Source organism: Phalacrocorax carbo, chromosome 23 (assembly GCF_963921805.1).
Source record: "Phalacrocorax carbo chromosome 23, bPhaCar2.1, whole genome shotgun sequence".
In the NCBI taxonomy this organism is placed as follows: Eukaryota; Metazoa; Chordata; class Aves; order Suliformes; family Phalacrocoracidae; genus Phalacrocorax; species Phalacrocorax carbo.
In genome coordinates this window covers 6,184,037-6,200,848 of record NC_087535.1, presented here as the reverse complement: position 1 = coordinate 6,200,848, position 16,812 = coordinate 6,184,037, and the positions used below count along the sequence as shown (strand labels likewise).

General features: G+C 54.9%; 1 protein-coding gene across 3 annotated transcripts in view; it reads left to right on the top strand.

The window, feature by feature from the left end:
• The window catches only part of PLXNA2 (plexin A2), a 182,370-nt gene that overhangs the window by 109,796 nt on the left and 55,762 nt on the right, over positions 1-16,812 (top strand). For all 3 annotated transcript variants that reach the window (XM_064471865.1, XM_064471864.1, XM_064471866.1), the window contains 5 exons: positions 3,937-4,037; positions 8,968-9,091; positions 10,135-10,288; positions 11,502-11,598; positions 15,072-15,186. In XM_064471865.1, the coding sequence (XP_064327935.1) occupies positions 3,937-4,037; positions 8,968-9,091; positions 10,135-10,288; positions 11,502-11,598; positions 15,072-15,186 (591 nt within the window). The remainder of the gene's footprint in view (positions 1-3,936; positions 4,038-8,967; positions 9,092-10,134; positions 10,289-11,501; positions 11,599-15,071; positions 15,187-16,812) is intronic.

Sequence of the window (16,812 nt, the reverse complement as noted above, 5' to 3'; positions counted from 1 at the left end):
GGGTGTGCGGGCAGCGGGAGGGTGTGCGGGCAGCCGGGAGGGTGTGCGGGCAGCGGGAGGGTGTGCGGGCAGCCGGGAGGGTGTGCGGGCAGCGGGAGGGTGTGCGGGCAGCCGGGAGGGTGTGCGGGCAGCGGGAGGGTGTGCGGGCAGCCGGAGGGTGTGCGGGCAGCCGGGAGGGTGTGCGGGCAGCGGGAGGGTGTGCGGGCAGCCGGAGGGTGTGCGGGCAGCCGGGAGGGCGTGCGGGCAGCCGCAGGGTGTGCGGGCAGCCGGGAGGGTGTGCGGGCAGCCGGAGGGTGTGCGGGCAGCCGGGAGGGTGTGCGGGCAGCGGGAGGGTGTGCGGGCAGCCGGAGGGTGTGCGGGCAGCGGGAGGGTGTGCGGGCAGCCGGGAGGGTGTGCGGGCAGCCGGAGGGCGTGCGGGCAGGGGCTGGCGAGGGGCTTGCCGGGCGCCTTCTTTGAGGCCAAGCAGGATCCGCTCCCGTCATCAGGAAGGTCGGCGTGATGCTGCCATGATGCTCGACAGCCGGGGACGCGGGTGGCTGTGCTTGTGACAGCGATGGCCTCTGCCGCTGACGTACCAGAGACTATCAGCAATCCCTCTGCTGTCTTTTATCTTCCCTTCTGGATTTCCTTTCAGTGATTTTTCTGCCTCATTTTCTCACTGTTTCCTTCCTATTTGGCTGCCTCTTTGCCTCCATCCTCTCTTTTTTCCTTTCTTTGTTGGCAGCTGAAGGGGCCATGGGGGGAAGTTCTTGGACTTGGGCGTCCTCTGTTCCCTACCCCATCCATGCTGTTTTTCCTTCCACCTGCAGGCACTGATGTTCCTCGTCTTCTCTTCTCTCCCCAGCGCAGCGTTTCACACGCACAAATGCTTTGGTCTAATAATGATAATTAGGCTGGCAGAGAACAGTTTAAAAATACCTAAAGCCGAGAGTGGGTTTCCAGCCTGCCATCAGGAAGAGTAAGGACATCTGAGCTTTACTCCTGTACTGTCTCGAAGGAAATATAGCTTTCAGTCTTCTGTGTTCATGATAGGTATGGGATAACATATGGATATATCCTATTCTTAATGGTATTTCTCTTGTTTTTCCATTAAAGTGAAACATATTTTTTAGAGGGTTGGAATAGTTTCAATATTTGGATTGTGGATGGTAACGGTGGTCGATTACGCGTTAGTACTGTGAGAGCTGGGCGAGTACTGCAAAACCCCCCAACCTTTTACATGCATGCAAATACTTAAATGCCTTCTGTTCATAATATTTTTGAACGTCATCATTTAAACATTTACTTGGGTATTGGAGCAATGCGGGTTTTGTGGCGTTCATTTTTATGAAGGGTGAATTTCAAAGTCACAGGTGTAAGTATCGGAGAAAAGCAGATGGTTTATTCTTCCCCGAAGTCTTAGACCTTCCTCCAGCCAGGGACCTCCACCCTGCGGCCACGGGGTGTATCCGAGCAGTCGGGGCTAGAGAAGTGCTGACCCAGAGGCACCCCCAGGGCTCTGCTGCCCTAACGCTGCGCTTGGTCGGCGCAGGGACCCCGGCTCAGCCAGTGCCGGCCCACCCGCGCGCCCCTGCCAGGTCTCCTTCGGTCACCCACCGCTGCATGCTGCAAAGAGAACGGGTGCGGTTATCTGCCCTGCGTTTGTAGGCGTTACAAAGAAAGGATCAAATGGTCCCATTTGGGCTAGAAACCTGCCACTGCATTGTTCAAAATTTCTGTGTAATTTGTAAAGAATTGCCATGTGCAGAAGCCACAGCTTCTGAGCAGAAAAAGAACCCAAATGCCTAACATAAAATCATCTGTAACGAACTGTTATTCATATAATTCAAATCCTCCGTTATTTATAGAGTGCCGCGAGAGCATCCAGCTCCTCACAAACATGAAACAAGCCCTGAGCTGCATATAAATCACAGGGACAGATCCTGTCAAGCCTCACACTGTAGGTAAGAGGCGGAGGATCGGCAGTGCCTGATGATTTTGGGGCTGTCCTGACCGCCGGGGTGGGTGAGAGCCCTCCCACCGACACAGCTCAATGTGCTGGGCAGATTTTAGGGGAAACCCGGTGAGCCCCCTCACCGCACCCTGCGGTGGCTGGTGACTCCCACGGGGGCTGCTCAGAGCCACCACGGCTCCATGCGCTGCTCATTTGGTTTGAAAAACATACATTTGCTCCTAGGCTCCCATCCAGGAGCAGCGCGATATCGGCATCTGTGCTCTGCGCTGGGAAACTCCGTATCACTGCTGGTAGGGCAGGGCATGGGAGCACAGCATGTGCCCTCCAAGCCCTGGATCGGCCGCCCCGGGGAGGCTGTGCCCGCTGCCAGGCTGGAGGGCTTGCTCCTGCACCACGGTGATGTCTCTAAAGTGCTTTGAGGTCCTGAGAGAGAAGAAGCGAAGTGGGTAAAAGCGTGTCGCGTGCGGCCACTCAAGGTGCAGGCGAGACCCTGAGAGGGCACCCCGGATGCCGTTTGCAGCCAGGAATCAAACCCAAGCCCTTTCTTTACAACTCTGTGCTATTCCATCACCCTGCATTTCTCTTCTCCGTTTCTGAAGCACTTCACGGCCATCACAGGCTAAATGCATGCTCCAAGGCTGGAGTAGCTCTTAGCACACCCCAGGCTGAGCCCTGTGCCCGTCCCACGGACTTCATCTCGGCAAAAAAAGTACCCAGCCCCGCGCATCCACACGCAATTTTTGTTTCGGGAAAAGCTGTTAAGTAGGGCTGAGGAAACAAGAAGAATAGCAGCCCTATTGGTGTCGTGTTTAGAGAGGAACTGGGTTCTCACTGTGTCAACAGCACTTGGCGTGAAAGTGGCCGTTGTTTGGCGAGACACTGCTCCTTTCACCCCGCGCGCCCCAGCTGCTGGGAGCCGGGCGCTGTTTTGAAGGACAGAGTGAGTGCGATGCCGACAGTTGTTTTAATTTTCAGCCAGTTGCAGGCATCGCTCCCGGGGCTCGAGGGGAGCGGCCGGCGCTGCAGGGCGGCTGCGCCAGGGATGGCAATCATTATTTACAGTATTTGATAATAGAAGTGTAAATACGTCGAAGAGGGGCCGGCACCGGCAGGGCCAGTGTAGGAGCACCGCGCTGCGGCATTGGGGCAGGCGATGCAAACGTACCGCGCCCGCCGGGGGTGGCATGGGACGGGTTGGAAAGGTTAAAGTGGAATTTCATCATCGGAGTCAAGCAACGACCCATGGCTAAAGCTTTGTGTCATTTTGGAGCCTTGGGTGTTTTCAGCGCTGATAAACGGGTCAGGACCGTGCTACGCCTCAGCATCGCCCAGGGACCCTTCGTGCGGGCGATAAGTGTGAGGGGGGGGTTGCGGCAGCGATCTGTGTTGGTGTTCCCTCGTGTCCTTCCTTCTCTCTTCTGCTCTGGCATCTCTTGCTTGCGAGAGGCGGGTGGCTCACGCGGGGGTCATGCCTGGGGCAGCCAAATCCGTGCTGGTGCTGGAAGGGCTCAGGGTGGCCAAGGAGGCTAAATAAGCTGCCAACCTGCAAAATCCCAATGAATTTTATTCCCTGCCAGCTTTCCTCCCTGAAGCAGCTTCCCCCATAGCAAGTGTAAGGTAGCAAGCTGTAAATCAGGGAGGGGAGGATGCGGCTTTCGCCCCGGGAGCGTCTCTGGGCAGGGAGGTCGGGAGGGCTTTTGGCGAGCTGGCGCCGGGAGGCCAGCCGGCCTCCGGGCTGCGGCTCCGCTGCACCCGTGATTCATGGCGTGGCTGCACCCGAGGGACAGAGTGACTTCGTGGCTTGGTCCCCAATATTTCCTCTTCTTGGCTGACTTCTGCAAGGATGTTGAAACAAATTCCTTTGTGAATCGCTGTTGTGTTACTTGAATCAAACTGGCGAAGGAGGACCTGGAGCTGCCCTCCTTTTCCTCACCCGCCGTGTGGAGCGCAGCACTGAGCCCATGTGTGTGCTTCCTTTGCAGGTGTCCCGGGTGCCCGTGGAGTCCTGTGAGCAGTACACGACCTGCGGGGAGTGCCTGAGCTCCGGAGACCCCCACTGCGGCTGGTGCACGCTCCACCACATGTAAGTCCAGCCTTGGCCATTTTGTTTGAGCTGCTGGTGATAAAAGCAGCTTTCAAGGCCACCAAGCGCCTCCCGTGCAATCTTCACAAAAGTGAATTAGGTTGAAGTTCCTTAAATCCTTTCTTCCCTTCCCTGGATGTTCCCTGCATGGCGGTGTGATTGCCATGGAAAATCCCTGAGCTCCTGTGAAGAGGTAAAGGAGAACAAAGTCCTGCTTTAGGAGCGGTGGGTCGCACACCGCAGAATTTAAACCAGTGGGAGCAAAGGCCTCGTGTTTTGCACACTCCTGGTTGCCCAAACCGCAAATCCCTCTAAATTAACAGGAAATCTTTAAAGGCAATAGTAGACTTGATTTTATGAGCAGGACTTTGCTTTCAGAGAGGTTACAGCACTGGAGCGGAGCAGAGCACCGAGCCCTATTAAATGTATCAGAAAGAGATATTTAAATTCTGCAAGGAAAGGTCAGAGGGTCTCTGCGCCCGCTGTCCCCGACGGGGCAGAGCCGGCAGCGCAGGGCTCGGAGCTGGCAGCCCCTCACGCACATCAGGAGGCACAAAGGGCTGAGGGTTTGGGGTTGTTTTTTTTTCAGGGGAGCTCCAGGAAACGCTCTCTGCATTCAGGAGGTGTCTGTGTCCTTCCTTTCTCTCTCCTGCCATAATAACGATCGCTTCCTAAGGCGGAAGGAGGACCACCAGGCAGAGGCAGATCGGGGGAGGAGGGGAAACCCTCGAGGAGCCGGAGGAGAGGAATAGAAATCCCTCCGGCCGGGTGCCAGCTTGCAGAGCAGCCCCGTTAAATGCATGGAAATGGGGCGGAGGCAGAGTTCAGGGACCCGCACAGCAGCGCTTGGCCACTTGCCTGAGGAGCAGGTGCTGGAGGGGACTGGGGGAATGGCAGGCTCCTCCGCAAACCCGGCCTGGATTCGGGGCCTGCGGGCTTTAGGGTGCAAACCGGCTCCCCGCGCCTTGCTCGGCTGGCAAAGAGTCATTGCCACGCTTGGGGAGATGCAGGAGAGCCATTGCAGCCGCTGGCCCTGAGCATCCCGCAGGCTCCACGCAGGCAGGGCGGGTTTTTTATATATATATTTTTATTTATTTTTAAGCTTTTTTCCTTTCAGATGAGCCTGTCCAGCCCTACAGCTAAGCCACCATATGTGCAGTTGTGTCCGAAAGCCTTTACAGTCACAGCGACTTTGTCAGAAGGACGTGATTCCCATCCCTGGGGATTCCCATCCCTGGGGATTCCCATCCCTTGGGCTCTTCCCTCAGGGCATCTGCCCCGTGTGCCTTTCCAGAGGTTGGGGCAAAAGCCACCGCAGCCTTTTGATAGCGAGGGGACGAGGAAAGGGGACACGCTCTCCTCAGCATCTGGCCTGAGCTGCAGGTCTGTAGGTGCCCCCAGGGACGAGCTGTGGGGGTGGGAGAGCATCCGCTCGCCTGGGGACGGGGGCCTTTCGGTGCCTGGCGCTGCTGAGCCGTGCAGCAGGAGGGGACGGCTGCATCACGTATCCGTAGGGGTGTGTGCCTGGTGCTGCTCCTCAGACTCCTGCAGCAGCTCCTCTGCAAGGATCACTGAGTGCTTTCCTAATGCTAATGAACTGAATCTTCATAAACCACCTGGGAAGCAGGTAAAGGTTGTTATCTTCACTTTGCAGAGAGAAAACCCTCAGTGTCAAGGAGAGAGAAAAGTGCCATTTCCTCTGCCCTTTTGGCCGTGACGTTTCGGCATTAACCTATTCCCGACAAGAGTTTCTTCCCTGATGGTGTTTCTCAACCCTCCCTTTGAGCTTCTGCACTTTCCTGGCCTGTTGGAGCAATGATCATTTTTTAGCTTTTGTCTTAAGCTGTAAATAATTGAGTTTATCTTGCTGTTCCTGAAGCCTCTGTCATATTTGTTTGGAGGCCCCAAGCGCTGGAGTGTTTGTATTTAATTTGTCATCTCTCTCCTCTAATTCTTACACGTCCCTCCTGCCAGATGCGCCAGCTGCTCTTTTGCTCAGTGGAAGGGCTGCGGGTCAGGGTGTGAGATGCTCGCGCTGGGTTTTCTGAGGGCTGGTAAAAAGGGTGAGGGGCAGAAAAGGAGACATTTTCGTCCTTGAAAGCACAGGAGAGTGGCTGGCCACCTGAGCAAGCGCGGGTATGGCAGACCCCAGCACTGAGGCTGCTGGGGAACGAAATCTGGTTTTTTCTCCCCATTGCTTGTTGTGGGGTTTTGCATCACAGATTTGGGGTCTGTATCCTGGGGGTGCCAAGTGCCCCCCTCAGGCAGCTCTGGGAATGTCGGTGGAAGAGCTGCGCCCTGCGGAGGAGCAGGGCAGCGCCTACGGCAGCTCCTCCCTGAGCACTTGGCATCCAGCTTCGCAGTTGCCAGAGGCTTAGCTGAGAGCACGGACGTGCAGGTACTGAGGTATCAGGGAGGCAGAAAAAAAAAAAATTAGGATTTTAAGTGATATGTTGGATGTCTGAACAGGTCCAGACGTGAGATGGATGGATGGACCACCACCCCATTCCAGGTGGCGTCAGGCAGTGTCTCCTGCCTTCCATGCCACCAGCCAGATAGGAGTAATAAAGGATCTGAGTTGTCCTGGGATAAGCTTTCATTATCCAATATTACAGAAAGCTTTCCCTGTGTGCTTGTTACTGTCTCTTAGAGGCCTGAGTCGAGCCTTCAGGCTCTGTTGCACAGCAGGGTGCTCGCATACATGTGCGCGTACCTAGAATTTAAGGGTAGTGATAACGGTGATGCTCATGGATGAGCTCTCTGTGAGGATTAAACCAGTGGGCTCTGGAAGCACGAGTCGGTCACGCTGGCAGCACAGGTAGCTCTAGCGATGAACCCGAACCCAGGCAGCAGCCGGGCAGGGCACCGAAGCAGACCGGTAACTCCTGCCCTGGAAGAGGTGCTTGATGAGGTGGTGGCCATGGGCAGTGCGTGCCTTGCACCGGGCTTTGAGGAATCCTGGACACACGGGACATTTGAGAAGGTGCTAAAAGCCAGCAGGAAGGGAAAGGTGCTCGTCCTTCTGCAGAATTCCTCTGCTCACCCAGTGGTCCGTGGAGCAGCAGTGCGATGGCTGAGCAGCCGACCCTGCCCAGCGCCTCTGCTGGCTCCTCCTGGCCGGGGCTCTGCTCGCCCTGCAAGTTCCTCCTCTCCATGTGAGAGAAGGATCTTCTGCTCCTCCTCTTCTAGGGCTCTTCGGGAGCAAGCCGAGGCCTCGAGGAGGTTGTTAAAGAGTCTCTTCAGCCCGGTGGGATTTGAAACCTGCAAGACTTCCATATGCTGCTCTCTGCAAGTGTGTTATTGTCTACAGACCTATTTATCTCTGTTAGAGCTGTTGCCATAAATAGTATGATAAAAAAGAGCCATTCCAGTGAGTCAATGAGATAAAGGCTCCAGTCAAGAGCTCACTTTAAAGCTATCTTACAGATTCACTTAAACCTCAATAATTCTTCCTTTGGCAGCATTCATATTTAGCTCCATTATTCTCAAAAAGAAAAAATAAAAAAGAAAAGAGCCGAGAGGGTGAGGAGAACAGCAAGAGCATTTGCTGGGGATCACAGGGGCGGTTTGGAAAGGGGAAGTGCAAACTCCACTTTTCTTAATGAGAAGCAAACGGCTCACGGGGAGGGTGATGGTCCACTGTTTCAGAGCGGGGAGCCCTGGTTTTGCCAGGCGCTTGTCAGCTGGTCAGAGCTAGACGTGCACGGCGAAAGTCAGCCTCTGCGTGGGCAGGAGGTGCTTCTGCTGATGCGTGTGTGTGTGTCTGGGACCGCCCAAGCCCCTCCACAGGGAGCCAGGAAAACAAGCGGTTTGACAGCGGCACCTTGTTAATTCAAGTAACAGATACACTCAAGTAACTGTCAGAAGGGAACTTGCTGGTGGCCTGTGGGGCTGATGACAGCATCTCGATCCTCTGACCTTTGCGCCACCATTTGAATAAGGTCCACGATCAGTAATGAGTGAAAAGTGATAAAGTTTGCTGATAGCTTATTAAGACCATTAATACCAAAAGGCCAATATGTCATCCACGCCCGGGGAGGCGGGTTGGAAGAAAAGGTTTTTCCCTGAGTGACAGAAAATAGCAAATCACTGAAGGGTGCCAGTGCTGCGCTGCAGTCTCTGGTATCTGGTTTGAAACACCTATAACTCTTCCTTGGTTTCCCAGTGGGCGCTCCTCTACCTGCTGGAAGCAACTTAATTTCACTCCATTCCAAGGATGCCTGCAATAGAAAAACAGGGATGATGAGCCATCCTGGAGCACACAGCGTGCTAGGAGCAGTCCTAGTCACTTTGGCGTGCTTGGAGGCTTGCATTCCTGATGGGGGAACGGGAGAAAACCAGGAGCCCAAGGCAGGAAAAGTGGCCAAAGCAAAGCCGGCAGCTGCCGGGAAGTCCCGCTCCTGGCCCTGCTGTGCTCCTCAGCTCCAGGAGAGGACGATTAATGAACTATGTGTTTTTGTTTTAATTAGAACGGAGGCATCATCTTCTTACCACCTGTTATCGCTTTACGGTTTAGTTTCTGTGCAGATTATGACTTTATGGCTTGCAGGAGCCCCAGCCGAGCAGCAGCAGATACTGGCTCACCCCGCACCCCCAGCGCCCGCTGCCGCCGCCAGCACACAGGACTTAGCGGCTCTGGATTGTGTCCTAGTGCAGGCAGGACTGGGAATTGCTCCTGAGATACTTGTGGTTTGTCTTTCCTCTGATCACAGAGTATTTTTCAGTGCCCTTCAGTCCTAGCCTGGAGTTTGTGCCCAAAACCTGGTCCTGGTGCAGAGCATCGCCTCCAGTCTTGCTGATAACTCCCCCTTTCCCTGGCCGAGGCTCTGCCCTCCTGTTTGGTTCACTCCTGGTCAGCTGTAGCACCTCGTGCTGTTTGACATCTTCCCCAGGTGCTTTCTGTGCTCTGATGTGTGCTCATGTGTGGCAGGTGCTCCCCGAGGGACAGCTGCGAGCGAGCAGACGAGCCGTACCGATTTGCAGGCAGCATCAGCCAGTGCATGAGCATCACCGTGCAGCCCAGCAGCATCTCCGTCTCCGAGCACAGCCTCCCGGTAGGTGCTGCCGGCCAGCGGGGCGGGGGATAGACCTGTTGGTGAGAGGCATTTCCAGCACTTTTCGGGTTCACAGTGAACAGTCCATTCTCCAGCCTTTCTCTCTTCCCATCGGCACAAATGTTTTCTCATGAAGTAAGGCTCACAGCGGGACTGGGTAGGAAAGGGGTCATCCGAGCCAGGGAGGAGGGGGTTGGGGTGGCAGAAACAAATTCCCCTTCCCCTCGGGCCTCAGCTCACATTTCTCTTGGTCCGGTTTCATTAGCTGTTGAAAGGAAAAGCTTTGTTTCCCAAAAACCTCATCTGTGAGCTGTGCTCAGGCCTGGCTCTCTGAAGCATCCCAGCTGTTGCTCTCCGAGCCCCCCAGCACCCCGCAGCAGCTGGCCTTGCTGCGGCCCCTTCCCGCTCCCCGCCAGGGCCGGCTGCCCCCGCCTGCCCACTGCCACTCGTGCCAAAACGCCGTGGGGCTGTTGGGGGGGCGCTGGTTTGCCATGGGGACGGTCCCCACTCGTGATGGGGTCGGTGGGGACTTGCCCGGTTCCGATGGCCACGCGTGCCCGGGGCAGGGCCGTGCCTCCCGTGCGTGCAGTGGGGCGGCTGCGGCGCAGGGAGGTTGTTGGAGCTGCTCTGCGTGCAGAGGGTTGTTGGGGCGGTCGCTGCTGCTCTCGTGCGCGAGGGGCAACGCGCTGCTCCTGCTGTCACAGGTCCTTGACGCAGGCATCAAGGGTGGCGACGCTTCTGTAGAGCAAACGGGGACAAAATGCTGCCGTTGCCACCTCTCCTGAACTGCAGTACCCAAAGGCTCAGCAGGCATTTTTGTATCGGTAAAGGACCTGCATCCTTGCCTTCCTTTTTCCTCCTCCGCTTCCCATGAAAGGGCAGCTGGCCACCTCCTGTGGGTGGATGGGTAATTTAAGGGGGTCAGTATTGAATGGGAAATCAGCAGGTAATGAAAATACAAAGGGAACTCGGGCAGATTTGCCTGCTAGCAGGTTGATGGCTGTGTTTTGTTTCCCTTCTGCCTCTCCTTTCCCCGGCTGCAGCTCAGCCTGCTGGTGAGCGATGCTCCAGACCTGACGGCTGGGGTCACCTGCCTCTTCGGAAACCTGACGGAGGTGGAAGGGCAGGTGTCGGGCAGCCGGGTTGTCTGCGTTTCACCAGCAGCCAAAGATGTTCCTGCCATACCTGTGGATCAGGGTAAGTAACTGACTTCTGGACAGCAACGCGACATCTGTGCCACCAGAAAGGACGGTGCAGGTTGGAAGTATCTGCTGGCTGGAGCAGACCCTTTGGGGCTGCTGCTGGAGAAATTCATGTTCTTGTCAAAGACCATTAAACCCAGGGAGCTAAATATGCTTTGTCCTTAAGAAATGCATCCCACACAGGGAAAGATAGGCTGGGAGAAGGTGGCACCATGCGTTTGCCCTGTTCTTACACCCTCCCTGCGCTGCCAGACAGCTTCCAAGACAGGACCCGGGGCTACAGGAGCTGTCTGTCCCACCCCGGGGTGGGTCATGAGCGGGGCAGGGGCTTGCAGCCTTGCCACGACAGCGGATCTGGAAAGCAGGAGCCCTCCCCTTGGCCTGGCTCAGCACCCATGAGTAGGTAGATGCAGTTTCTATTTTTCTGTCCTGATTTTTGGGTTGTTTCTTCATTAATGTCACTGCTGTCATATTTTCTCTTCCCATAACCAAAATGCTACTTGCTTAAAACTCATTTTCTCCTTGGCATCCTTCCAGGTGTCAACTGTGCTTCCCTGCTGATCTCTTTGTATTTCTAAGGCATTATATGGAGCCTGAGACTTGGTGAACACTGGGGGCTGAGAGCTGTTGTGGTAGCAGGACTAGGGTAGACTTACCCACAGCAGCTCTGGAAGAGCAATCTGCTCGTTATTAATCCAGTGCTGAGGCTCCTAAAGAACTCCACTAATGCCCTTGTTTCCAGCATTGTCTCCTATTCTAGTCTTGGGCTGCTTCTCAGAGTAGACTGAATTAGTGGTTTTATACTGGAGACAGAATCCTTTAGGGAATGGGATGAGATCCCACACTCATTTCAGCTGTGACCCAAGGCAGCGTTTAGACCTTAAGTCTCCAATGCATTTTGCCGTCAAGCCTGAGTTGGTTTGGAGGCGTTGCTGGAGTCAGCCAGCCTGGCACCCTAGGGTGCTTGAGGGCAGGGTCTGGCCGGGGGGTTGCTCAGTCCCCAGCTTGGGGAACTGCTGCAGACTCTCTGCGGCTGGGGAGCCCGACACCTGGGCGAGCAGGGAGACAAAAGCAGCCTGACTTCCACCTCCTACCCCAGAAGCAGACGGCTCAGCACACCAGCAGGCGGGGAGCGGGTGCCCCCGCGTCTGCTGTTGCTTCCTTCGATGCTGCTGGCGGGACTGACGGGCTCTGGTTTGCATCCCCAGACTGGTTCGGCGTGGTGCTGCAGCTGAAGTCGCGGGAGACGAAGAGGACGTTTGTCAGCACGGAGTTCAAGTTCTACAACTGCAGTGCCCACCAGCTGTGAGTGCTCCTTCCCCATCCCCAAGCAGAGCCATACGCCGCCTAAAAAGAGAAAGGGCTGGGAAATGGATGCTGGGCTCCAGGACCAGCCGGGGTGGGGGTTATCACGCTGCTTGGTTCAACCAGCAGATGTGTGCAGTAGAAGGGGAGCCCACCAGCCACTGTCTCTGAACTTCCCTGGGTGCGTCTGTAGCTTTCTCTGCCTTGTGAGACACAGGCGGAGTGAGCCTGAAAAAACCTTAACCTGCTGGTGCCCCCAAGCTGCGTGATCCCGCAACTGTGAACTCGGATGCATCTTCACAGGCAGCCGGTGAAGGCAGAGCAGAGGGTCCGGGGAGGTGGGCTGTAGGCAGCTGGAGGACGCAGAGCCCTTCCACGCTGCGCAGGCCAGGAGAGCAGGGTGCCGGCTGCTGCAAGGATGCTCCACGGGGTGACAGAGGAGGGCATGGCTGCTGGAGGAGACGGTGGCAGGGATTGACCTGGAAGTCTCCAGCCCTGGGGTGTGAGGACAGCGGTTGTAGTTTAGATGGGGTAAGCAAGAGCACTGGCAGCAGGAGCTCCCTGCCAGCCTGGCTGCTCCCAGAGTCAGGCAGAGCAGCGCTGGGAGCCTGATAAGCAGCCCAGGTGTGCAGCAGGCATGGTGGGCTGCTCCGCGGAGGGCTGGGGGGCTCAGCGCCGCTGAGATCGTAGAAACATATCCCCCATGGGCACATCAGCTGCTCAAAGATGGCACGCAGCTGGCTGGCCTTAAAAACACGTTTACAGACCTGAAGCGTTTAGAGATTTCTCTCTGGAAATGCAGTAAGCCTCAAAGCACCAAAATGAAACGTGGGCAGGACCTGCCAGCGGTCAGACAGCAAAGGCAGGCCTGACCCATGGGGCTGGGCACCATCTCCGGCGGCAGGGCTGGCTGCCAGCGCTGCTCCAGGAGCCTGATTTGCTGCTCGAGCTGGCTGGTGGGAGTCAAGAATTGCCAGCACAGGGTCACTTCCAATCTTTCTCCACTGGATTTGATGCCTCAAGCTACGGGGCCTTCCCTGCTGCATTTGGAAGAGGGTTGTGTGTGCTGATGGGCTTGGCTGGCCCGCAGTTTTTCTAGGCATGAATTCATTTTCTGTTTAATTTTGTTTTGAGCCATAGCACAGAGCAGAGGTGCTGGGATGAAAGGAGCCCTGTTAGTCCGTCAGTCCCCCATGCTGCCTCTCGTGGTGGTCTGTACCCATTACCCCAGTGATCCCTGCCTCCTGTCGTGCTGCCCCTCATGCACAACTCTGTTCTTGCATCCTTGTCCCCCAGGCTGTACAGCACCAGCCTTTCCTCCAGCTGCAAGCTCTTGCAGTCCTTCCAGCGGTTCCCCTGCGTTCTCATGTTTTTGAATTTGCATGAGGGATGTCATCGTGGGGGCCCCTATTTTCACTTAGGAGTGGAGGTTTGAATCAGGAGAGGCAATGCATCTTTTCTGACCTGTCATTTGGCTTCATCTGACCGTGCCTTTCTACCAGCTCCTGCTTGAAGATAAAGTGCTAACGTGGTGGTAAATTCTGCAGCACTTACATCATACCGGACTCATTATCAGTGAGTTCAACAAGGGCACGAGCCAGCCTGGCAGGAATGAATCACAGCATGCAAAAAGGAGAAGGGGATACAGGTCTCAGCCAGCGGAGAAGAGAGACCTATTGATCATGAGACTCTTCACTGCAATGGCGAGGGGGTCTGGAGAGAGCAGGGGAGCAGCTGTGCCCTTTGCGGCTCCACGGAAGCACAAGAAGCGGTTGTGGCGTATGAGGCACGGACCCCCTGGGAGCCGGCATTACGCTAAGAGGGGCAGGAGGGGTTTGGGGCTGGACAGGAACTTGCTGCTCTTGTAGACTGGTTCTGTGAAACCTCCTGCGCTGGATCCAGCTGTTGTGAATCCATGGGCTGACATGGTTCAGCACTTAGGTGCATGAATTCCTGTGTCGTGAGGGAGCTGCAGGTGGGTCAGAGAACGTGGTGGTGGCTTCTGTATTGCAGTTCCTTTTAATAAGGAACAGGTGAGGTGGAGAGATGCACTTTCTGAAGCAAAAGAGAGACAGTGGTCCTTAAGAAAGCTGGATCGGGATGAAAGAGCAAAAGTGGTGACCTGGTGTAAGTGTCTGGGTGCTCCGGATCCTGCCAGGAGCCCCTCGCCCTGCTCAGCTGAGCAGGGCTGAAAGCAACAGCCAGAAAACCACGGTACAGTGAGAGGTGCCGAACCCAGCCATTGGGCTGGGTGGTCAGAGAGGTCCTCCTCCCTCGGAGCCAGCGCGCTGGGGGAAGCTGAGAGCTCCTCCGGCACCCGGCGGGAAAGCTGGAGGTCAGGGCCAGGCCAGGTGAGGGAGGGTGGGAGAAGTGCTACAGACCGAAATGGAGACAGAAATGGGTCAAATGAATGAGTAATTAAATAAGCTTTTTCAGCATTTGATATTCTTCCCCAGATTTGCATATGCATGATTAGAATAAGCTTCCTTATCTATTAAGGTCACTACAAATGGATCAGAAGGAAAATACAATTGAGTTATTAAAGCACGCATTCTCGTGGCAGCAGCCTGCGAGAGGCATTGCCCTGGCACCTCTGCCCAGCTGGCAGGAGAGGTCCTGCTGGAGACCTGCTTTCCTCTCCCATTTCCTACCTAAAGCCATGCTCCCGCTTCCCTGGTGACGCTCTTTTGTTTGTGCTGACCCTGGGCTCGCTCCAGCGCATCCCTGCCCCGGGCACTGCCTGCCCCAGGCGGCATCCCCGGCCTCCGGAGCCACGGGTTACAACACGGAGCTGAATCCCACGGGCACAGCTTATACTTACGCCAGCAGACAGTCACCAAAACGCTGCCGCGTGGCACGGAGGGTTGGCCTCAGAGATGGAGGAGGTGGTTACCGCAAATATTAGCAGCTGTCATGGGCCATGCATCTAATCGGCAGCCAGTTAGTGAGGAATAAAAGCCAGTTTGCTGGCAGCTGGGCCGCCCCGTGTCTGAAAAGGGTCTGCATTCTTTCAAAAGCATTTCATAAACAGTTAATTTCTTCCAACATGAATCAAAAGCGCTTGCCGGACTCTTTGCACTCTGAGGCCAAGCAGAAGTGTTACCACTGACTTGAAGCATTCCTGACTTGTAAAACAATTTTTGCAGGCTTGTCTTGTTTTGCACTTTCTAGAAACTAAAAATCAAGCCTGGTGTCTGTGCAGTGTTGTGCTGCATTTTACACCAATGGAATGATGTGCAATAAATCCCAGCTTGTATTTTATTACTGAATGAGTTGTGAGGTTCCTTAAAGACTGTCTTCTGAGGGCATGTTTTCCCAAGCCCTTACTTTTGTTGTATCGAAAGATCCCTCCAAAGAAATTATTTTCCCATGAGGGACTCTAAGTCTGGACTTCTGGCTAGGCCTGTCTATTACCATATAGACCTCCCAAGGTGATAACCTCCTCCGTAACTCCTCTTTTTTTCCCCCTGCAGGTGCCTGTCTTGTGTGAACAGCGCTTTCCGCTGCCACTGGTGCAAGTACCGGAACCTCTGCACCCACGACCCCACCACGTGCTCCTTTCAGGAGGGACGGATCAATGTCTCTGAGGTACCAGCACAGGGTTTCAGTACTCCTGAGCTCTTTCTTCTTTGCTTTTCTATGGCACAATTAGCATAACCAATGTTTCTGTGAGGTTTTTCAACTTTCCACGGGTCGGGGCCCCTCTCTTGGCTGGCATCAAAAAGTGCAGATACAGCTTTAAAGGAGCGTAGCAAGAAAGTACCAGTTTAGCAAAAATGATGTGTCTCGACCTGAACGCCAAAGCTGATCCCACCTCTGATGTGTGGGTATGCTCAGGTTCAGCAACAACTGGAATTGCTCTAGTGCTTTCCTTCAGGGGTCTCAAAGACCAGCACATTTCAGCAACTCCACTTGATGTACAGGGCGTGCAGGGATTTGCCCAACAGCAAGCAACAAGTCAGATACAGAGCTCTTGGTGGGACTCCTCCAGTGGGCTGTGCTGGCAGGAGCCTGGCTGTAAACTGATTAAGAAGGGAATCACAGACGCGAACAGCCCCAGACTTTGGAACAGAGACCCGATTGAGGTTCCAGCGCTGTGGACCAGGAGCCATCTCTCTTAGCAGTTAATAAAAGGTGTGGGGCTCAAGTCCAAAAATGCTTTTAACAGTTTGAAGGAGGCATAGCCCATTAATGGCTCTGCCAGATCTTCTGTATGTCCCGAGGCAGAGGGATCCATGGAGGAAAGGAGTTTGGTAGCACAAATTCCTGATCAAAGGTTACCACTAACCCCGTGGTCTGGGGTTTCTGCACCCGTTGTCTTGTCTGATTCCCGTGCTGCTGTCTGCTTCAGATCACCAAGTACAGAGCAGATGTGGCCTCTGATGCTGGTAGGGTCCTGCTCTCTGCCCTTACTGCCCTACACGTAGCTTTGTGGCACCTGAAATGGGTGCGGGTCCTAAAGCTGCGAGGGAAAAAAAGGCTTTAAAAGGTGCTTGAAAATCCTGAGCGTCTTGGAAAGTGGGAAAGGCAGCAGTGAGGACATACACAAGTATTAGAAAAAGAAAGGAGGGTCAGATTAGGCAGCATCAAGACAAACCCTTCAGTGAGTAATGGAGATACAGAAAAGCAGGAGAGATCAGTCAGTAGAGTAACACACTGAGCCACTAAAAAGAAGTGACTGAAGCTGCCAGGCTGTGGCTAAACCAATAATAACTTGAAACTTAAACAACTCCTGGATCTTTCTGGTTAAAACGCTGCCAGGAGGCACATAGACACAAGGCAAGAAACGTTAATGAACTGCCTGTGTACACGGCTCAGGGGGAACCTGCAAGAGCCAAGGGATGGGCAGCGTAAGTGGGAGCAGGCGCTGCCTCCCGCCGCCTGCAGGGGAGGAGAGGAGGAGGAGGAGGAGGAGAGGAAGAGAGGGAGGAGGAGAGGCAGCAGCCTCGAAGAGCTGCCCCATGCGGCAAAGGGAACGGAAGCCCAAGGAGAAGCATCGACCCTGCGGACAAACCAAAAGCTTTCTCAGTCCAGTTCAAAGTCAAGAAACTTCCTTTCACCATAACAAGAGAAAGCAAAACCCTTTGCTTTTCCTTCTCTCAAGTGATGTGGGGGTTTTTCTCCTTCCCGCTCAAAGCATCACTGTATTCCTAGGCTCTACAGTTGTAGTTCTCAGCTTTATATGTCTTCAACCCCATGATCTCAGAAGTGTTT